We start from the raw sequence: 23,476 nt of genomic DNA, 5'->3' as shown, positions 1-23,476 counted from the left end.
CATTTATGTTGTTACAAATACCAAATATCCATTCATATTTTATACCTGAGTAAGATATACACATATACAAGGTTATAATATAAAATATAACAGTATACCTATTCTCTACTCATTTGTCCATCCATTGATAGGCACTTAGGTTGAGATCCCTTATCTAGGCTATCATTAAGTTAAATAAACCCATGGATGAAAATGTTTCTCTGACACACTGATTCCAATGACACATCCAGGAGTGAGTGGGATTGTAGGCTTTGAGGAACTTGCATACAACATGCTACAACGCTTGTAATAGTTGGCACCACCAATAACAGCATATGAGTGAGTCTTCTCTCTTCCTCTGCATCACAACCAGTAATTCCTGCCATGCCTTCAGTTTCCTCTTTGGCTATATGCCCTGGCCTTGGCCCTTGATGTGTGTGTGTGTGTGTGTGTGTGTGTGTGTGTGTGTGTGTGTGTGTGTGTGTGTGTATGTATGTGTATACATACATATGTATGTGTATGTATAATGCTAGGGCATTTCTGTGAAAACCATTATGCTATTCTGATCTCAGGTGATAAACCCAATGATTGCAACTAAGGTAGTCATTTTGAAGCCATAAAATAAGTGTGAAAATAAAAGTCATCATTCTCCAGATTAGAAATTTAGAACGATTATATACATTCACCATGATAGCATTTGGCAGACAGTGACCACCCACATATATTTGTTTTAAAGTGAGATGTAAGTATATTTATACTGTTTAAAAAAGTTGGTCAATTTTCCATTATTTGTGTTCAAAATAATAAAATAGCATTCATCTTGATCTCAAGCATCAAAAACAGCCTTTTTGAACACTAATGCACCTCTTGTTTTAATTATATTTATGAAAAGATTACTTGGTTAATGAATTGTGGTACGCTATAACTTTGTTGGTTTTTTTTCTGAATAGTCAATAATTCACTGATAGACTTTACTTTGCTATTGGCCGCAATGTGATTACATAAGGAACATTATGTCAGTGAATATTAAGCCTACTGTTAGTTTTATGTTACTCATTTGCTCTCTATGGCTGAATTCTCTTAGTCTTTTCCTGGATGTCTACTGTATGCAGAATGTCTTAGAGTTTCTAAGAGATTCTAAGAGGCTCCAGAGTATGATTAAAATCCCAGTATAGAGAGCAAAGTATTTCAGCTAATCTCATCCCTGTCGGGTCCTGGGAGCCCCTTGCTTTCCTGGCATCTGGTGGCTACTCCCAGTTCCCCATCCCCCATTGCTACACTCCTCTGTTCATCCCCCTCTGTATATCATCCCCCGTCTCCTCTCATATCTGATCCTGCCTCTCCTTTCCTTCTCCCCATCCTCTCTTCTTCCCAAGTCCCTCCCATCCTCTACCTCCTGTATTTTGTTCTCCCTTCTAAGAAGTATAGAGAGCAAAGTAGAGAACATTTTACATCATGAAGATGAAAATGTGATGATAAAGACTTCTCCCCTTGACTCTACCTTCTGTAAATCCTACATTCAGTCTGTGAGCAAGTCCCAATCATCCATCTTCACAATGAATTCAGAATCCTCTGCTTTCTCGGTTCCCCTACAAAATCTGATGGCAGCACAATCATCTGAGGGATAGACTATTAGAGAAGCTACCTTTGCCTCTTTGATCCTTCTTTAGCACCCATGTATAATCTACTCAGAAGACACTGATGTGAGGTACTCGCTGCATGCTTTCAGTGCTCAAGGTAGCCCAAGGCTGTTGATCCTTAAAATGCTTCTAACCCCTCAGATCCTTCAAATGGCCTAGACACCAGGAATCTCTGCTGTCAGTCCTTTTGTCCTCAACACCACAACTTCTTTCTTAAAGAACTCTCTGGGCTACAATGTACCAGAGGGACTGCCCCCGGCTGCCCTTTCATAAACCAGGAACGCACCTCCAGGGCCTCTTGCCTTTTCTGTTTTCTTTGCCCTTAAAGTACTTCACTCACAAATCCACGGAATCACACCTTATTGTCCTTCCTCACTTTGAGACTTCACAACGTCACTGCCACACCATGGCCTGCCCAGTCAGAAGTCAGCCACCTCTCCTCCACTTGCTCCTCCTCTCCTCACCCATCCTTCCTTCTCCAACAGTCTTGTGTTTTTACTTTTTAGAAAACCTTATTTCTCTTTTGCCCCTATGTACTTACAGATGAAGGCAAAACAATTGATTTTTTTAAAATTAAGAATAAACATTGAACACTCATTGAATGTATGAACTCAAGAGAGTATGTATAAGAGAAAATAAATTTACTCAAGTCCAGCATAAGATATAATCTAGACATATTTTATATATACAGACTATGACAACTTGAAAAAAACCAGGGAATTAGATATTGACAGTAGATGCCTGGTAAGTTATTCATTCGAGAACTTCTGAGAATACATCATTGTTTTAGGTATTCCACTGTTCCTATGTCTTCCATGAATCCCTAAGGTCTGAGCTGTCATTCCAAGGTGTTTGTATTCCTTTTCTGCTCTGCCCATATCTACTTGATTTTGACTGTAGAGATACTGTCTGTGACAAACCCTAACAAGGGAACCAAACATAAGTTGCCTGGCTGAACCTGAGTCCCTCTCTTCAGAGACAGACGGATACTTCAGAGCACCATAAAACACAGATGTATTTTACAAGCATCTCTTATGGAGCAGTAAGAGAAGAACAGACTTTATTACCCACTGTAAGCTAACAGCGATAAACTGGACTACTCTGCCTGTACTCTGGTGCTTCTGCATTTGGATAGTGATTTGATCTTATTCTTATTGGTGAGGACTCTCTAGGTTCACAAACACAATTGAACACTAAAGAGACACAGCTTTTCCAAAGGTTATTTACATCTACCTGAAGGGTCATTCTCACGTCCCATTCTTATGTAATGTGTGAGGATCACATTTATGCCTTGGTATGGAAACTAAGATTGGTTAAGCCCCTGGGTCAGAGAATAGTGGTCTCTTGCCTTAGTAATTAGAACCACTTGGCACTAGACAGACAATAACAATATTGAAGGATTATACTCCACTGATACAATTGGAGGATCTAATTGATATAATTGGAGGATCCAAAATGGAGTATGTGGAAAAGCGAAGGCAAATATCCAAAATTAGGATTTTAAAATTAATTTAATATCACTCCACGAAGTCATCACTACATAGGAAACTAACAGTTTCTGGTCAGGGACCTTAAATCAGATGGGTTGTTAAAAAGTGAGTATGTGAAAAGCACAGTGGCAGCAAGACAACAACAGTGTTACAAGAGACACCCACGGATGGCAATGTCACAACACTAATGAATGTGAACCTTAGTCCGTTCTAGATTGCTGCTCTGTCATTATCCAGCCTTACTAGCTATGTGTCTTTCATTATAATGGACAAAACTTTTATAAAGGACAAAAACTGTTTATGAGAAGAAGGGGTGTGTCAATGAAATTTTACTACCATTGCTGATGCTATTAAAATCTGTCTTAGTCTATTAGCACATTCTCAGATCAGTTCTATATTTCTGAGCTGCATGATCACCTTTTTTTTTTTTTAACTCAAAGCTGTTCCAAACATGTAAACAGATTTCTAGCAGTCTAGACTACGTGGCCTAGTCTACTACTTGATAACAACCTCAAATGGGATTTCTACCAAGTACAAGAAGTCAAAGTTCTTAGGTGCCCAAATGCATAAATGCTGCTTCTGAGAGATGGGCCAGCAAATTTTCTCCGATAGTTTCTTTGTTAGAATTAGTTGTTTTCATGAAGCTTCCATCAACATCACGTGCAAAGGACAACTCAAACACGAGTGGCTTTTTCAAAGCTAAGATAATTTATTCAATCTGTAACCTCTTTAGCTTCTACTATTTTATTAAGCTTATCCTTAATCCCCTGTAAAAAATTCTTTCTCCGATTTGTAGGAAAAAGTTACTTCTCTTTGTAGCAAGGTTTATGAGGGCTAACTTAAAAATACTGTGCCTAAGCCCATGTATGATGCTACTGTGTTAAATGGTAACTGTTCTCTGAAAACAAAACGAAACCAAACAAATCCCCCAAAACAAACCTCAGCAGCTGATATTCCTTGAAACCAATGTCATCACAGCCACATATAAGAGTACCGATGCTTTCCCTTTTCCTGAGCTCTGCTCAGAATCTCTTGTCTCATTTAATGTCTCCTCCCTCTGTTCTCTGATACAAGAATATAATTGACACACCCTTAATGAAAGTCATAATGCCCTAGAAAGTCTACTAACTGCCCACATATATCCACAACCCAATGCTCCAGAAACCCCGTGCTGAATATTTTCTCCTAACATTTTTTTTCTCACAGGGGTAGATAAAAGGTCATCTTTTGACAGAATTAGCAGTAACATACATGGCAAAGCACGTTTTGCTTTCCTGTATTTGCTATACAGGAAAATAAAGAAATAAACACCACATCAAAAGAGATGGGGCAAGGAGTTGACAGAGTGCCTGATTATTCAAGTACAGACTGGTCTTTTCCAGTCTGCATTCCTGCAGGTCATGGCAGAACTGATGTGCAACTTACTTTCTTCTCGACCACTGAGCTCACTCTTCCTACTACCATTTGCTAACTACAGAAAGCAGCAGAAGGAACTGGAGGGTTTTCAGCCCATTCTTCTCACACAGCAGGCACCTATCTGCACGCACTAGGTAAGCCACTATGTAAACACAGTAAATACCAAACATTATCAGTGTACATACCTTGCATTCTGGAAAAACTAAAGATGGCTGCACACTTTTTTTTTTTTTTTTTGGCTTTAATGTTCTCTAAATGGGCCTAATGACTTGTAGTTTCTAAAATAATTAAAAATGAAAATCTTTTGTATAAGGATATAAGCAGAAGCCAAAAGCTTGTACTAACACACATGAGGTACTGTGCCTACAGTGTTTTGAGAGTGTCACCTGTTATCATTCTATGGGCCCTTCCTTGTCCCCACCATATCCTTATGGGATCTAGTCTGTAGAAGAAATTGAAAAATCAAATCAAATTGAAGTACCTCCAAAATATTACACCTACAGGACATTGAGATCATGCTTGAGTTCCATCTATTTCAAAGAATTTTCATGCACACAAATGAATATCTTATACCTAGAGTAAATTAAAACCCAACCAGGCTCAAACCTATAATTCACTGCCTATGTCCTCCCTGTAGATAACTGCACTGAGAACCTCACACGTGCTGGGCAAGTACTTTACACAGTGAGCTACATTCCCAGCCCTCCTTTTACTTTTTATTTTAGGACAAGGTCCCGCTAAATTTCCTGCGCTGCCTTGCATGCACGTATAGTGCAGGCTTGTTTTAAATGTGGGCTCCTCTTGTCTCAGCCTCTAAAACAACTGAGATTACAGGACCTACCCAAGCAGGTCTGCCATGTTATGGTGGAACACTCTGCTAGCCCATCACTCCAAGAAAGTCTTTGCTCTTCATTCTTTGAGTTAACCAATTCCTTTCTTAAAAGACATCCTCTCTGCAACCAACACAAATCTGAATTCTCTAAGGCCAGTGTGATTCTATTCCCCATTTGTAGTTTATGCCTTCAAAACATTGGAAGTCTGTAAAATTACCAAAATTTTCGTTAAGTTTTTAGAGCTAAAACCCTTATTATTTTGTGTCTCTGTTTCTCTTATGGGCAAACAGGTCTTTGTTGAGCTTGTTTTAACACCTCTAAAGATTGTTCCTTCCCTACAGGGTCTTTGGAGAAACAGGTGAGCACACTGGGCATAGATAGTTGTGGGTCCCCCTGCTCCAGGGTAGGACTATCCCCTGCACGTGAACCAAGGGAGGCTTGGGAAAGAGAGAGTCAGACGGCTGTGGACAGCCAACTTCTACACTACTGCTACCATCATTCCTCACACAGTCTACACTACTATTTACTTACTCAGTTTTTAAAATTAAACTAAAAATTAAATTTAAAAGCCTATATAAAGCTTACTTAGAAAGTAAAATACTAAACATTTTGTTTTCTAAGAGAAAGCTCAAACAATGACTGTTTATTCCAATCCACAAACAGGGCAACCAATGGTATTTGGCTATGCCCATTCTCAATGATTACACCCAGGTCTCCTTGGTGACAGTTTTGACCATAAATGTGTATAAAATTAATCAAAGATGAGAAATTTATACTGACAATTGGATTATTGGAATTCAAGAGTTTGTTGTTCAGCAAAGTGAAACAAGTTGTGTCTTGAACCACAGATATATAAAATTAAGCTTCTACTTGCCCAATTGAGCTAGAGAAATATTGCTTGCTACCTCTGTAAATTTCCCCTTTACCTCTCTAAGACAAGAACTTTAGATTAAAAAAACCCCAACATTTTATACACTCATGTTAATTATCTTTTGGTTTATAATTTGAGTTTCCTTCTGATTCCATGAGAATTAACTGAAGTTATCCATTGTATCCTTAAAAATAGGTTCTTGCCATCAGACAGAGACAGAGACAGAGGGAGATAGACAGAGGAGAGAGAGAGAGAGAGAGAGAGAGAGAGAGAGAATACATGTTCATGTAGTAGGCACATTGCATGTATATAAACCAGAGTTTGAATTTCTCCTTTACTACTCTCAATCTTACGAGAAAGGGTCTGCAAACTAAACCTAGACCTCACTGATGTAACTAGCCTGGCTGGCCAATGACCTTCCAGTGATCTGTCTGTTTCTACTCCCCAGTTGGTCGAGATACATATGCTTACTGTTGTACCTGACTTTTATGTAGGTGCTGAGATGACAAATTAATATGTGCGTGCTTGCTTTGTAAGAACTTTGACAACTAACCCGTCTCCCCACCCTGAGTTCCCAGAGTCCTTTGCTATAGCTTATCTGTCACAACTGCACAGTACAAAAGCTATCAATGTTAGTCATGATGGGCAGATCAGTCTTTGTAGGCATTCCTTAAAGCATAACCTGAACAAGCTTTTGATGGTCTAAGCTATCTTGTCCATTGCCCACTCACTACAATATATTCCCATTTTATTACTCTTTGAACATGAAGCATTCTATATGCTTTGAATATAGGTTTTCCTCTCAAAAACTTATGTGGAAATTACATTCCAATTATGATATATTAAAAGGTAGGGCCAAGTGGACCTTTAGAAGATGATGAAGAGCCTGCCCTCTCCCATGGATTAATGGGTTAATGCAGGTAAATGGTTTATCTTATGATCCAATCTGTTATCAAAGTTAGTTTGGCCAAATTTTTTACACACATGATGCATATTGTCTCATAATACTTGACTGGGGATCTGCTAGCAAAGTGGGTCCAAATTCAGCTCTTAACTATGAACTATAGCTATGTGCCAAAATGAATCTATTTACTTACTCAGACTGTGTGATATTATTAGCAACAGAAACAAATGAACATAAGTACATCATGCAGTATTTGTAATTGTGTGCTCTGCATATATATTGGCTGATCTTCATCGTCAACTTGACTGAATCTGGAATCAAATAAGTCATACCTCTGTGTAAGTCTGAAATAGGCATTTTCTGGAAGGAATGACAGGTAGAGGGCACATAAGGAGGTTAGAGGGAGACGCTCTTCTTGCCTTTGTCTCTTGCTGGTGAACCTATCTTCTGTAGCTGCTGTCTATTAGTGCTGCTTCCATTAAAACCCAGTTCTTCAGCCCTCAAGTATGGACTGTATATTCGTGGTTCCTAAGAAGCCCTTCAGGTTTGCAGCACTCAGGACTTCTGAGGCTTCCAGCCTTGTGGGCTGAGAAGCGGGTTCTCAGTCTGTCCAGCTTGCAGGTCATGGTTCCACTTGTTCAGAAATGGCTCTCTACCAAATGGTGATCCAAGAGTCCAGTAGTTGTTCAGTCCATGAGGCTGGATGTCTTGGCTTGTCTTCAGTTTATGCCAGAACCCCAAGAAGTAAGCTCTGACACCATGAAGGAATGGATTTGCCAGGGAACGTGTTAACAAGCAGGAAAAGAGCTAAAGCATTCTTTTCCATGTTCTTTATATAGGCTGCCAGCAGAAGGTGTGGCCCAGATTCAAGGTGTATCTTCCCACCTCAAAAGGTCTGGATTAAAGTGGTATCTTCCCACCTCACATGATTTAATTAAGAAAACATCCTCCTGTGTGCCCAGCTGCTTGGGATTTAGTTCATTCCAGATGCAGTCAAGCTGACAACCAAGAATAGTCATCACACTTATATTCAGGAATTTATTTCTGGGATCTTTTCTGTTTTACTGAACCACTCCTCCACAACTAATTTTTAAGACATACATCAGACTCACATTAAGCTTTCGTTGTCTGTTTTTCTGTATTCATGTGCTGAGGATTAAACCTAAGACCTTATGCACACCTGGTAAGCACTCTATGACTAAGCTATCCCCTAGCTATCAGAACTACACAGTTTTGATTAGGATAGAGTGTTGCTTTTTGAGAAAGAACCTTGCTATAGTTCCATACGCTGGTCTTGACTCTGGCTCAAACCACATCATTCCACTCTGGAACTATAGGCAGATGACTCCCAGTCTGTGCTAATTATACCCCCCCCCTTTATTTTTTACTCTCTGAGAACATTTACCCCTTTCCTTTAGATGTTATGTTAAGCAAAAGGAAAATGACAGTCATTAAAGAAGACACTTCAGGAACATATGCACAACTGATAAAGAGAAGACTTAGGGTTTGAGTCATTTCAAGTAAATAATGGAATGTATTCTCAAGGCAAGACACTAGCTTCTCCTTAAATGAAACTCAAAGAATCTGTTTCTAGGCTTTTCTTCCCTTTGCTGGCAACTGTAATCAGTTAAAGTTTAAACTTCATGACTTTTTAGTCCTTTTTCATTGTGTAATACAATAGGAGATTCCATATGACAAAATCTTGATTCTATTACGACCTGAAATGAGCACCTAGATATTGCTGATCTTTGATCTGTCTTTGTACATAAGATAGCATTACACTAAAAGGAAAAAAATTAAACTTCCAAGAATCCTATTAACTTATGCTATTTTGGTTCCTCAGATCCAAACATATCACACCATGTCTATGATGCTGTCTACAAAGGAGGTGGCATTCAGTTCCAGGTTAGACCCAGTTACTGCAACAGACTAGAGTACCACTTATCTTTAAGTAGGTTAATGGGATTTCTCTTTAGCAGTCACTAGGGAGATAAAGGGAAATAACTCTTGTCTTTGTACTTTTATGAGCAAGGAACTTAGTATCTAGGTAATGTTTCTAAAGGTGGGTTGCTCTGTGGCACCTGGCAGGGGGGCTGAGATAGGCCTTCCGTTACTCTTAGGAATGGGAAGCTAGTCAGTTGCACAGCTTCCATTCTGGAAATACAGTGTTGAAAAATGAAAAATGAGCAAAACGAGAAAGTAATCAGAATTTTATCAAAAGGAAAGGTATCAAACTAACTACCCATTAACAACTATCAAACAAAAAGCAGACAGTTCAATGGAAGCTTAGCCAATTCTAATTAATGTTGTGTGGCCTTTAGACACTTTTCCATAATGACTGTAGGCAATGTATTCTTGTTCATAAACATACCAGGTTAAGAAGAAAAAGGTCAATTTAATTGACAAGACAAATAAAAACTCAGGAAAGAATGCATCTTTAAGAATGCCCTAGATTTTTTAGATTTAAAATATTCTCTCTTAAAATATTGTTATGTCTTGTTATAGTAGACATTTGTTGTTTCTAAAATTGACTTCTGTAGGCATGTGGCCTGTGTGGGTCCTCCTTGTGTTAAGCCATGTGCATATGCTACTCTGGGTCACAATTTAGGAGTGGGGACTCAGTTGAACTCTAGCCCACTAAGTCAAGGGAGCTCCTAATTGCCTGGTTTCAGTCATGAGGGAATCTGACATTCATGATTAATAAACATGTGAGAATACAGAAACCAGCAAGTATCCTCCTTCTAAGCACAAAGGAACAGGTTTTAATCAGTTTTGAGGCACTATAACAGAATGTCCAAGAGTGAGAAACTTCTAACAGAACTCTTTGACTCATTCTTTGGAGGTTGTGAAGTCTAAGAGCATTGCCTTAGCACTTGGCAAGGCCCCTTGGCTGCTGTCATCTGATGGCAGGGGGAGGAGGAACAGGAGGGTTCCCTTCTCATGGAACTAACTTTGCCTAGGACAATGACTGCAATCTACCTGTCAAGGCAGAGCACTCATGACCTAATGAGCTCTTCTTACTTATGACACATAGATTTAGGGACTTTCAAATGACAACATTCCACTTCTAGTTTCCAAAATTCAAGTTTTTCTCACAATGCAGAATGCTGATTCGCTATCTCAGTTTGCATGTTCCATTTGTGGGGTATTTTCTGACAAGCCTGACATAAATTTAAAGTAAGCCAAATATGTATTCAATACATCTAACCTAGTAAATACCACAGTTCAGCAACATGTCTCCAGTCTAGAATCTCATCTAAATAAGATACGGGTGGTACTCAATGCATACATTTATCTTAATTGAAGCTGCATCTCCATCAGACTGTGATAATCACTAGGCTTCATAAAATAAAAAAAATATTTTATTCTCCTTCAAGATGTTCTCAATCCAGGATGTAAAAACACATGAAAATGCTTTGATTTGCTCCCACATAAGCCCAAAATTCATCAGGGAAAAAACATTCGATCTTAAAGCTAGAGAAATCTTTTTCAACTCCATGCTCTGTCTCCTGGCCTAGTGATAAGGCCCCTGGCTGGTAAGATTCAGCCTCGATCCTTTGCTGTGCTTGCTTAGTTTGGGCATCAAAACTACACACAGGGGTTGGAGTCTAATGTCTCCAGTTTTCCTTGGCTGGCATTTGCATACCAGTAGCTTTATAGTTGTGGAGTCTTGACGGCTTCCCCTCTGAAGCATCAACAGGCATTTCTCCTATGGCGGCCCTATCTGTGCTGGGACTGAGTGGTTGATGTTCTATGCTGAGTGGTCTCCAGATTCTTTGAAATCTGAGTGGAGGAAATGATGGGAGCTCTTTCACTTTGCATAACCATGAAGTCAGTACCGTAGGAGGCTGCCAAAACTTAAGAGCTATAGTTTCCAAGGAGGGGATTAAGCTGTATCTGGGGCTGCTGAAGCCATAGTTGGGGTGGCTGAGGGATGCTACGCAGGCATTTGTGAGCTTCCCCTTACATGGTGTGGGGGAATACGTGCTAAGATCCCGTGGCCTTCTCTCTGAAAACCTCCTAGTGAAGACTTCTCTTGGAGCTGTCATCTTCAGACACCTGACATAGACTTGGGGTCTCTTTCCCATTGTTTCGATGATCTCTTCTATCCAGGCTAGCCTCTCCAGCAACAGGCCGCTTGACTACATGTGTGGTCTGTGCTCCTAAAGAGGCCTTCTCACACTTCATAGGATCATGCTGTAATATTCCCAAATCTGTTTTCTCTGCATTCATTTGATGAGAAACTCTCTTTAATTTTGGTCCTCTTTCACCTTATTATGTGTGATTAAAGGTAGCCAAAGCCACTTCGATATTTTGCTTGCAAACTTTTATTATCTGAATTTATCAATTTAAAATCAGTTTTTTTCTAATGGCCTGGGTTACAGACAATTCTGCTTTGCACCTGTTTACCAAGCATGGCCTTGATTCCCAGTACACTAATTATCATTTCTGAGACTTCACGCTCCTTGAATCTATCGGCATTATGCCAAGCACTACTGAAGTACTCTCTGGGAAACATGAGGCCTACCTTAGTTAGCTTCCCTAACAGGATAATCTTTATGCTTCACTCCTGACAATATGGGCCTTTCCTGCATTGATTTCAAAACTGTCACTAGCTACCCAATGCCCAATGCCAAAGTCACACCCGCATTCCTGCCCTGCCATTTGGTACAGAAAAAAAGGTTTACTTCTCTGTACTTGCTGCCTATCAATCTATGTGGTTATAGAGAATGTCTGAGGAGGGAAGTTTAGAAAGAAAAGAGAATTATGAGTCTTCATGAAGCACTCACTGTACCATAGCACAGGGCAGAAGGTAAGAGCGGACATGAGCGAGTGAGCAACAGTGGGCTAAAGTCACTTAGGATCTACCACCCAACACTACTCATATGTCACTCAAACTACACTGGGAAGTGAATTCTGAGGTCTGTACTCAACAACTCAACTGGCTGCAGTCTCAGTTCCAGGGTTTGAAGACTCAGACACCTTCAGGCATTAAGACAAATGTAGAGCTATTGGATCTGGCGTGACAGAGCCAGCAGGAAGGGAATAGCTTCTTTGCTGAAGTGAACTCACACGGCAAGCAGAGCATGTGTCTGTCACACACAGTCCGTGAGCACTGCGCTGCCCTCAGTTTTACATGTGGCTCTACAATCACCTTTGTGAGCCTGAGACCCAGCCCGTCTTCGGTAATCCTTCCTCATTGACTGTTTCCCAGTCTAGCAATGATTTAGAGGCTTGTATACTGATATATCTTCTCCTTTCCCCTCTCTTTCCTCAGGTCTACACTCAATGTAAGGATCATTTACTCACTACAACTATCTTAAATGTTGCATGAGAAACATCTTGAAATAAACAATGTCTTCATTCTCTAGTATCTGGTTTATTTGTTTGTTTTTTTGATATTTTATGTATTTACATTTCAGATGTTATCCCCTTTTCTCCCTCTCCCATAACCCCTTCCCCTGCTTCTATGAAAATGCTCCCACTCCCACCCACCCACTCGAACCTCAACACCCTGGCATTCCCCTACACAGGTGCATTGAGCCTTCACAGGGCCAAAGGCCTCTCTCACTGATGCCTAATAAAGCCATCCTCTGCTACATGTGGCTGGAGCCATGGGTGCCACCATGTGTACTCATCGGTTGGTGGTTTAGTCCCTGGGAGCTCCGGGGAGGGGGGTCTGGTTGGTTGATTTTGTTGTTCTCCCTATGGGGCTGCAAACCCCTTCAGCTCCTTCAGTCCTTTCTGTAACTCATCCATTGGGGACCCCATGCTCAGTCTGATGGCTAGCTGCAAGCATCCTCATTTATATCACTAAGGCTCAGGCAGAACCTCTCAGAAGACATCCATATCAGGCACCTATCAGCAAGCACTTCTTGGCATCAGCAATAGTGACTGGGTTTGGTGGCTGCATATGAAATGGATCAGTGGGTGGGGCAGACTCTGGATGATCTTTCCTTAAGTCCCTGCTCTACTCTTTGTCCCTGTATTTTCTCCCGTGAGTATTTTGTTCCTCCTTCTAAGAAGGACTAAAGCATCCACATTTTGATCTTTCTTCTTCTTGCGCTTCATATGGACTGTGAATTGTTTCTTGGGTAATCTGAGCTTTTGGACTAATATCCACTTATCAGTGAGTGTATACTATGTATGCTCTTTTGTGACTGGGTTACTTCACTCAGGATGATATTTTCTAGTTCTATCCATTTGCCTAAGAATTTCATGAAGCAAAGTCAAATACTGAGGCTGAGGACAAGGCCGTCAAAAAAAATGTGAAGATTCTGCTTCTTCAAACAATGCTTCCCAGCATAGCTCAGCCCACTGTGCTTGACTGGCCGAACCTTTGTGAGTGTTTATTCTGTCTACAAACTATCTGTCTTCCTTCTAAGTCTTTATATATTTTCTAATGTACTTTGGAAGCTTGAAAGTCAGTGAAAATACATTAGAATTAAGTAGGAACCAAATAAAGTAGAAATAAACTAATGTGTAAAGGTGTGTGGCTATTGCTGTTACTTACTTCCCCAAACTGGGAGACAAGTTTCCTTTTGTATACTGATAATATTTAATAACTATTTCAGAGTATATGCCTTCCAAAAGCAAACTTTCCAATAAAATTTTTCTAAGAGGTCTGCTCTTCCAGAGGTCCTGAGTTCAATTCTCAGCAGCCAAATGGCATTTACTACCATCTATAATGGGATCCGATGCCCTCTCTCTTCTGGCATGCAGGTGTGCTTGCAGATAGAGCACTCATACATGATATAAACCAATAAAATCCTTTTTAAAAAGAAAGAAAGAAGAGGGAGAAGGCCATGGCTTCAGGTATTGAGTCAAGAACAAAACTGTCTATTCTCCACCAAATACTAGTCAGAGAAAAAGTACAGGTTTAGTTAATTACAGCCCATTCTCAGTAAAATTTGCTGTTTTAGGTAAAAATGAACACTTTCCTACAAGGTTAAGATGTGAGTCTCTCTACTTTCTCTAGATTTCTTTGTTTAAGTCCCAAACCTACACATTTACTGGAATTTCTAATTATTTACTCCGAGTGAGGGCTTGCTGAAATTCTCAGCCACATAGAGAGCTATGAATTTGGCTTGGCATAGAGAATTGCGTGTCCTCAAAGCAACCTGGGATATAAATGAAATTCATAAACACAAGAACACCCCTGGTGTTGTCAGCAGCGATCTAATATTCTGCCAAAACAAAGGCGTTGTTCTTTCCGAGATGTGTGAAAATGACAAGAACCTCTCTGAAGCCAAAGGAGGCTTACAGATGATGGCCTGCCACAGAGCAGGTGAGACTCAGTGTTTGGGAGCTGGGAGCTGACCACTGGTTCATCCCTAGTGACAGCACAGCAGGATCAGCACCTTCCTCTTGTCACTGACCATCCAGGCCTCTGTGGACCTGCAGGTCTTCTCACTTGCTAATGGGATTTTCTGTCACACATATACCTGGCCCTCTATAAAGGATTGATGCTATGCTTTCTGAGTGCACTGATTTCTCTGATGCTACCATAGCATCAGATGCTATGATAAAGTTTCACTGAGTCCCTCAGGTAAGTATCAAGAATCTGGAAAATATTCTAGGATCTGGGGTAGAGCTGTCAGCAAAATACACAAACTGGCTAGTAGTTGCCTATATTCTATTCAGGAAAGAAGTGAGTGATTAAAGGGATGCTGCTAATGAAGCAGAGATAGATACTGCACAAGAGCCTCTACAAGCACTCACAGGAGACCAATTCTGTGGCTGAATTCTCAGCATACTAGAGTCTACGTGATCTATTACTTCAATTTTCATCTGAGTTAGTGAAAAACAATGAATCACATTTCCAAAAGTATTTTATTTATTCATCTCACACACACAATTTTTGATGAAATTCACCCAGTAAGTGCCCCTTGGACCTTCTTCTCTGACACAGGTTAATACGGCTTGACATAATTCAACACATTTGACACATTACCCTGAGTCTGTCTTTAATGAGTGAAGTCCTGGAATACAATCTTTAAATTCCTTGAGGAGGCAACAATGACAAGACCCGATTTCCCCAAAGATGCTCTAATTTCAAGGTTCAGGATATGGAATTGCTGTTTCTCCCTGGGCTCCATTTTCAAGCAAAGGGCCCCACAGATGATCCACACTTGGTCTCTACCTAGCAGTGGATACTTTCCTGTGGTTTTGCAAGGGCCCTACCTCCTGGGCATAGATTCTCCTCTTAAAGAGTCAAGGGCTCAAAGCAAGGTGATGAGTCCTGGAAGCCAGGGAGTGAGGTGTTGGGAAATTTAATTAGAAAGTGTGAAACAAAAAAACAAGCCCATGGCTTCCAGTTACTACAGAAGTGTGAAGAACAATGATTGCTTTTTGAGAACGAACATTTCCCAGGAATGAACAAGCCTTGTGAAAGATGAGTACGATTCATTTCTTATTTTTATTAATTTTTCAAGTCTTTTGTCGGTAAGGCTTTAGTAGCTTTAGTTAACAAACGTTCAGTCTTTATTAGACTTTCCTTGTATGTCAGTGAACTAGAGCAAGGACTCCTTTACCGTGGAGAAGACTAGTGTGCGGCTATGGCTCTGCCTTCTAGCTTAGACACAGTGACAATTCAGGTGGCACCTTCTAGGACATTCTGTGAAAATCAACAAACAAGTGCAGGGCTCTGGGCATGTTGTATTGGGGACCATGGAGTCCACTAAAGGCCCAAAGAAGGACTAACTTAACTTCAATGTACAACTCATTGTGAGTTCCACAGTAGACTGACTTTGGATGGTGTGTCTAGCACAGGCTTTTTATAGGGAGATCTGCTTAAGACCAAAAACTGACCAGGATGGTCCCCAAAAATGACCATAGGATCAAAAACAAAGAATTCTCCTCCATTGTTGGCTGGGATTCAACATCCTTAGTACAACTGCTCAAACAACCCTGAGATTCCAACACCAGTCAGAATGGCAGTTCCTCAGGCTGGAAAAATTGGGAAGGAACAGTCCTCCATTGTTGGTGGGACCCAAGCTGGTACCTCTCTGGGCAAAAACAAAAGATGTTCCTCAGAAAAAACATATAAGAGGACACTTGCATCCTAGGGCATAAAACTATGTTCATAAGATGGACACTTGCCACTTATTTATAATAGCCAGAAGCTGGAAAGAACCCAGATGTCCTTCAACAGAGGAATGGATACAAAAAATGTGGTACATCTACACAATGGGTACTACTCAGCTATTAAAAACAATGACTTCATGAAATTCATAAGTAAATGGATTGAACTAGAAAATATCATCCTGAGTGAGGTAGCCCAATCACAAATAAACACACATGCACTCACTGATAAGTGGATATTAGCTCAAAAGCTTAGATTACCCAAGATACAATCCACAGACCACATGAAGCTCAAGAAGAATGACCAAAGTGCAGATGCTTCAGTCCTTTTTAGAAGGGGGGAACAAAAATATTCATAGTAGGAGATAGGAGACAAAGTTCAGAGCGGAGACTGAAGGAAAGTCCACCCAGAGACTGCCCCACCTGGGGATGCAGCCCATATATAGCCACCAAATCCAGACAATATTGCTGACGCCAAGTAGTGCATGCTGACAGGAGCCTGATATAGCTGTCTCCTGAGAGGCTCCGCCAGAGCACGACAAATACAGAGGCGAATGCTCTCAGCCAACTATTGAACTGATAACTGGGTTCCCATTAGAGCAGGAGTTAGAGAAAGGACTGAAGGAGCTGAAGGTGTTTTCAACCCCATAAGAACAAGAACCAGAGCTCCCAGGGACTAAACTATCATCTAAAGAGTGCACATGGACAGACCCATGGCTCAGCTGCATATGTAGCAGAGGATGGCCTTGTTGGGTATCAGTGGGAGGAGAAGCCCTTGGTCCTGCCAAGGTTTGATGCCCCAGTGTAGGGGAATGTCATGGCAGGGAGGTGGGAAAGGGTGGGTGGGTGAAATGGGAACACCCTTATAGAAGCAGGGGAGAGGGGGAGGCATGGGGGTTTATGGACAGAAACCAGGAAAGGAAATAACATTTGAAATGTAAATAAAAAATATCTAATAAAAAGCAAATAAAAACAAGAAAAAAATGACCATACAAAGGACATTGGAGGCAGGAGTAGCTGAACAAGGTAGTGCATATATGGTTGCAGGGAGAAGGGGACAGAAACGTTAGTTACCAGTGCATGTGGAGAGACCTGTGGTCCAGATAGGAGGGAGAGGCAAATCCTCTCCGATTCATGTGTGGAACTTGAATTAGAAGGTGAATGGGAGGGGGAGTAAGAGCCGGGACAGCTATGGGACAGGTGACATTATCATCACTTTGACCTTCAGAAACAACAGCAAAGGGCACGGATGAACGGAAAGATAGCAGGAGGCAGCTGCTAGTCTCCAGTGCGAGCTGTGGACGCCCTGCTGACACAGGAGGCATCCAGGCAGTAGCTGTGGTGAACAGGGCAGAGTGGAGCCCTGCAAAGACAAGGTTAGGACGCAAATGCTCACATGCTCCCAGGTCCCATCCAGATGCCATATAATAGAGGAATGAGGGAAAAGGGAGAGCATGGAAGGGCCTAGAAGTACACTGAGTGACAGCCCGAGTTATTACAGAAGAGAGTGTGAAAGAGTAAATCATGGCCCTTTCTTTTGTTGTTTTATAGAAAAGGTACTTCAGGAGCTGGGTGTGGTTGTCAAGAGTCGAGGCTGGAGGATACTGACTTTGACTTGTGAGAAACCTTAGATGAAGGGCACCCTTGGGATGAGGCTTTCGGCTTGGGTTGAACATGCTGCCTTTCCCCTCATCACACTGGCAACGCCAGAAGAATGAGACCAGTCGTCACCCATCGGTGCCCTTTTGCAGAGCATGGTGGGAGTGCTAGGACAAATGCACTGATGTCACCTCGCAGCGAGGGCGTGCAGGAGCAGCAGATGCTTCCCTTTTCCCCAGCTCATTTCCTCCACTGCATTTATTTTGACCTAAACTCTGTTGGAAGGAACGCAGGGTCACAGAAGGCAGCTGTCCTCCCTGGCACGTTTCCCTTACTGTTGTTCTTTTTGTTACCCTTGTCGCAGGTGCACTCCATTCCGACTTGGAGGCTGTTTGTTTGACAGGAATGAACCGGCCAACACTTTGGTATTTATTTGGTGCTTAAGTAAAATCACACACATGAGGCTACAAGGGCTCCTGTCATATGAGGACATCCTAAGTTGGGCCCAGGACAAGTCAAGCTCACTACCATGACTGCTACGAGGTGTTTACTTCACAGACAGATCATAAGACACCACTTAGTAGAATCTAGGTTCGCCATACCTCAAAGTCGAGATAGTGATCTTTAAGCTTGTATTCATCCACATCCTTGGCTTTGACCTTCTTGTCTGGGGGATATGAGCGATGTTCAGCCAGCTCAGTGGTGATCTGCTTCAGTTTGCTTTCGTGGGACTTCAGCTGTTCCTCCTGTGGGAAATTGTGAAGTCATTCAATGTGCAGAAAATAGTCCAAGAGAAGCACAGGACGCCTGTAAAATCCTTTCTGCTTAATGATGTCAATTTATCAAAACAGTCCAGTGAGGAGCCTTTGGTCCTAAGTCCTTCCAATTTTGTTAGGCCAGTGTTAGTATATTCCTTTTTAGGATGGCAAGAGGGACTAACATTACTAGCTAATCTCTTGTCACAAAGCCATGCTGTTTCTGAGCCCTTTTTCAGCTGTACTTGTCACCAAATGGGGACCAGACCTCTCAGGAAAAAAAACTCAACCAACATGTTAGTTACAAGCTGAACAATTAAGTGCTTTTCCTGAGAGCCATATGACTTGGCTTCTCTCTTCATGCACACTCAGCAATGCTGTTAGCTTCCCCCTGCCTATCACAATGAACATTTATTTGCATAATTTTTTTCTTTTGGGGAGAAATTGTGCTAAGAAGAAATGATTTTATGAAACCTATGTGCAGATGAAATTCTTCCCTAGAGTGGCAGAGGTTCTCACTTGCTTCAACTTCATTGACCCAAAGCAGTCATTCAGTTAAACACAGAGTAATTACAGCCTGAATACCTTTAGTGCTTACACCAGAAACTAACACCATTTATACCAACTTGGTAATACACTACCTAAAAAGATATGCCTCTCAGCTCTCTCGTAACAGTGAAAATACTGATTTTTCTTTTCTTTCTTTCCTTCCTTTTCTTTCTTCCTCTTTCCTTTCTTTCTTCCTTTTCTCATTCCTTTTCTCCCTCTCTTCCTCCCTCCTGTCTGTCTTTCTTTTTGAGACAAGATCTCACTGAGGAGAATAGACTGTCTTTGAAATTCACTCATTACCCTCCTGTGTCCACCTCATGATTGGGATTACAGATGCATAATACATATCCAGCAGCTTTAAACAGGCTTGAAACAAAAGATATTTTAATTCTTTGGCATCATACAATTGTGTGGCTGTTTAGCATTCTGCTTTTCCATGAAAATTTGTTCAAAATCTTGAGCAATTTTACATGGGCAGTATAAAATAAATAAATGATAGATGAAAAGGGATTAAAATAACCAGTAAATATATTTTACAGAATAGAAACAATTTTATATTACATAATTTATACAGAGTAATGGAGATGAATTTTTAAAGTTACCAGAAAATTATTAATTACAAATAATAAATTGAGACTGTGTAATATTTTAAGTAAAAAGTTACCCAGAAGCATGAGTCATATACAGTATCTTAGGGTACTTTAAAATGGTGACATCTCTAGAGCCTAAAGAAAATAACTTGCAAATGTAGGGTTTTCAAATAGAAAATAAATAACAAAAAGAAAAATAAAGTGAAGGATGAAAGTAGGACCATATTCATTGGAAATACCAAGTACAACCAAATACCCAGAGTCACTCTGGCAGGGAATGAAGGCACAGAAAGAGACATGGTGAAGTTTATGGGAAACCCATCATCTCTTCACAGATAATGGCAAAAGCCATGGGAAACACTTTAGGGAGAATTGTTTATAATTTTTCATTCATCTGTTATGCTCTGTAAAGGAGCATACAGACCATGCATGTCCCAGATGGATGTATTTCTAACATGGGTATGCCAAAGCTCTAAACCTGTGCAACCATACATGAAGCTGGAGTCTCATCCAGGCTAATGAGGTCATAAGGCCTGGTGACCCCTCTGCATGCATGCTACACACCAAGGAAAGGCTAGAAACCCAGCGACAATAAAGGACAGCAAGGATAGGAAACCCTTAGGGAGATGTTCCAGACTGTGACCCTGCTGGCATCCTGACCTGTTTCTCCAGGATTCAGAACTGTGAGAGGGTGTGTGTGTGTATGTGTGTGTGTGTGTGTGTGTGTGTGTGTGTGTACATGTGTACATATATACATACATACATATATACATACATACATACATGCATACATACATACATATACCAACAGGTACTGAAAACTACAAAGGCAATTACTAGATGATCAAGCCATCCCTATTCCAGGTATACACTTGGAGGAATGAAATAATGTCAAAGAGATGTATGCACTGTCATGGTCACTGTGGCATGACTCACAGTGTTTAAGATATGGACATAAACTATGTGCCCAACGACAGAGACCATTAAATTCTAGTCACATACTACAAGTGCTCACTTATATATGAAATCCATAATAAAACATTAACACCACAGGATACTAGAGGATAGACTAGTAGCTATATAACTTGGGGACTGTGGGGACTTGGGAGATGTTAGTCAAAGATCAAAAATGTCAGGAAGAAGAATAAATTCAAGAATTCTCTGGTGACTCAAGCCAGCTATAATTGATAGCGTGATACATATTTCAACATTGCTAAAAATATGTCAAATGCTCTCACCAAAAGAGTGGCACATATGTCAATTATCTTGATTAATCACTGCACAATGTATGCACACTATAAAAACACAGTGTAACTACAAATAGTGAAAATTTTTATTTGTCAATTATAGTTTAAGATGAGATTTCACTTTCTCTCACCCAAGACTATTTTTATTTTGAAGGGTATTTCATATTTTGCTTTTTATATTTAATTAACCAAAATACTGCCTTGCTGGCTTTGAAATAGTTCTCCTGACTCAGTTTCCCATTTAGCTGAATTATAGATGTGTCCGGTACACCTGGATTTATTTAACCTTTGGGAATAGTGTTAACAGTACACATCAGTGAGGCTCCGTGTGATGTTTTAATACATGATACAGTACAAGATGACATGACAGACTGTTTAAGTGTGCGTAGGGTGAGTGTATAGTTCTGACCATGAGGAAGAATGACTCCTCCTTTGGCACACCACACACATTCCCAGTGTCTTCTCAGTGGGCTCACCCGGAGCTCAGGATTAAATGAGGAAGCACTCAGCAGTAGAGTGCTTGTCCAGCATGCTAAAGGTTCTGGGTTTAATACCCACCACCGGGAAGAGGTGGATATTTCAATGAGAAAAGTGAGCACGGGACTCTTGTTTCTTCCCAGTGTTCACACGTGGCTTGCCCTCAGTTAATGTATACTGATCAGTATCTAACAATTGACCACTCCAAACTTTTACAAGAAAATGAATGGAGTTCGAAGACAACAGGACCAGATACAAGAAACGGTCACTGTCTGCATGTGATATGAGTGTTCCTACGTGGGGAAAGGCCTGAGGAAGGCAGAGAGCCACAGAGTCATGTGTCTACTTGCCTCCTGTCTTCCTGGCCAGTCCCCTGCATACTTGAGACACACACATCCTTCCTGGCTCAGTCTGAACGTTAATCATCACTTAGGTCTGCAAACTGGGCCTGTGCTACAAGTCTCAGGTCATGCTGTGCGCTTTCGAGCTTGAAAATGACTGCTTTGGTGGGTATAAAATGTCCTCAAGAGAGGGCGTGATATTCTGTTTGGACAGCTACACCAGAAGGAGGGGGAAACTTTAAATGTTTGAAGTAGTCTCTCCACCCCCAGGAGAAGAAAAATGTACTCTGGCAGCACTGTGAAGAAAACAACAGAGAAGGTGACTCCTACACAGCAGAGCTGTTCAGGAAGAGCTGTGCCACACTGGCAGCCATCAGTCTTAATAACTTAGGCTAATACGTTTTGGAGGCAAGACAAGAACAAATTCAGGAAAAGCTCACCAGTGATAGGATAATGCACTCAAAGTACCAAACACTCTTACTTGGACCTCTGATTTTCCTAACACTGTTTTTCTTTCCAGGGGAGTGCTCACCTTGTTGTTACACACTTTAACAATTCAAATCACTCCAAAGCCTCTGGCATTCAGGAGGCATTCGTGCTCAGACTGTGGGTCTGTCAATCTGAAGCTCTCAGATGTACACTCTGGAAAAGGCAGTGGTTCTTAATGGGAGAGGATGAAGCCTGATCTCTGAGAGGGTCTGGCAATGTCTCCCTAAACATACTTACTATACATGAAAATTAAATGCCACTCTTCCCTAATGCTTGAGCGTTTCTATCCCTGATACCTTTTAAGTATATGACGATTTGTATGGCAAAGGTAATGCTTATAGAGTGAATATCTACTACAAGTTTAAAACCCACACCATATGATCTTTCCTGAAGCCATGCCTCTTCTCTTACTAATGTTTTTACAACTATGATCATATTTGTGCCCATTCCCTTCCTCTCCATCCCAATCACCGTGCATTCCCTCATCAAGGAAGACTGGTTCAGATTCACCTCCATCGCCCAGCCAACATGCTCTTACCAAGTTTACCAATGACTTCTTTGCCACCTAGTAGGGGTCATTTGACTTGATTTTTCTGTCTTCCCTTCTTTTCTTAATGCAGACACTCTGCATTTGGTTATTCTCACCTAAATATAGAAACTGGCTCTGGAGTTCCTTAGTCTGTTTCTGAGCCCTGGATCCACAATATTTAGAACCAGAAGGAAGGCAAGGACATAGGAAAGGATTTTGTCGAGAACCAGAGTGGGGAAGACTAGATAAGTGAGACAGGGTTCCACAAGTCAGTTCAGGAATCAGTCAGTCCCCAGCCATTTGAATCTAGGTGACAACTCTTCTCATCTTTCCCAGTCATTAGAGCTGCCCTGCTCTATGAATGGAAATTTCAGCTTCCACTCACAGCTAGCATTCCCTTCTGGATTACTGATGCTCCTTGAAGGGCCTTTGTGCTGCTAGTGCAATCTTCCTTAAATCTCTCATCACGCAGCAACAACAATAACTTCTCCAGTACCAATGGGATCACATTCGTACCCTGCTGAGGCTACTGTCTCAAGGATACTGGGGAGCTACCGAAACATTCAAAAATCTTACACATAGCAGACATGCAATGGTTTAGTGTCCCCCTCCAAAGTGTACACGGAAGTTTGATTTCTACTGGGGCAATACTGGGTTCAGGCTGTCAAGAGGTGGCAAGGTGA

The 23,476-nt window shown here is 41.1% G+C and overlaps 1 protein-coding gene across 2 annotated transcripts in view; it reads right to left on the bottom strand.

The window, feature by feature from the left end:
- The window catches only part of Psd3 (pleckstrin and Sec7 domain containing 3), a 373,120-nt gene that overhangs the window by 4,938 nt on the left and 344,706 nt on the right, over positions 1–23,476 (bottom strand). For both annotated transcript variants that reach the window (XM_032918497.1, XM_032918495.1), the window contains one exon: positions 18,419–18,562. In XM_032918497.1, the coding sequence (XP_032774388.1) occupies positions 18,419–18,562 (144 nt within the window). The remainder of the gene's footprint in view (positions 1–18,418; positions 18,563–23,476) is intronic.

Source organism: Rattus rattus, chromosome 13 (genome assembly GCF_011064425.1).
Source record: "Rattus rattus isolate New Zealand chromosome 13, Rrattus_CSIRO_v1, whole genome shotgun sequence".
In the NCBI taxonomy this organism is placed as follows: domain Eukaryota; kingdom Metazoa; phylum Chordata; class Mammalia; order Rodentia; family Muridae; genus Rattus; species Rattus rattus.
The sequence above is the reverse complement of the archived record's forward strand: the minus strand, read 5'-3'. Positions and strand labels throughout refer to the sequence as shown.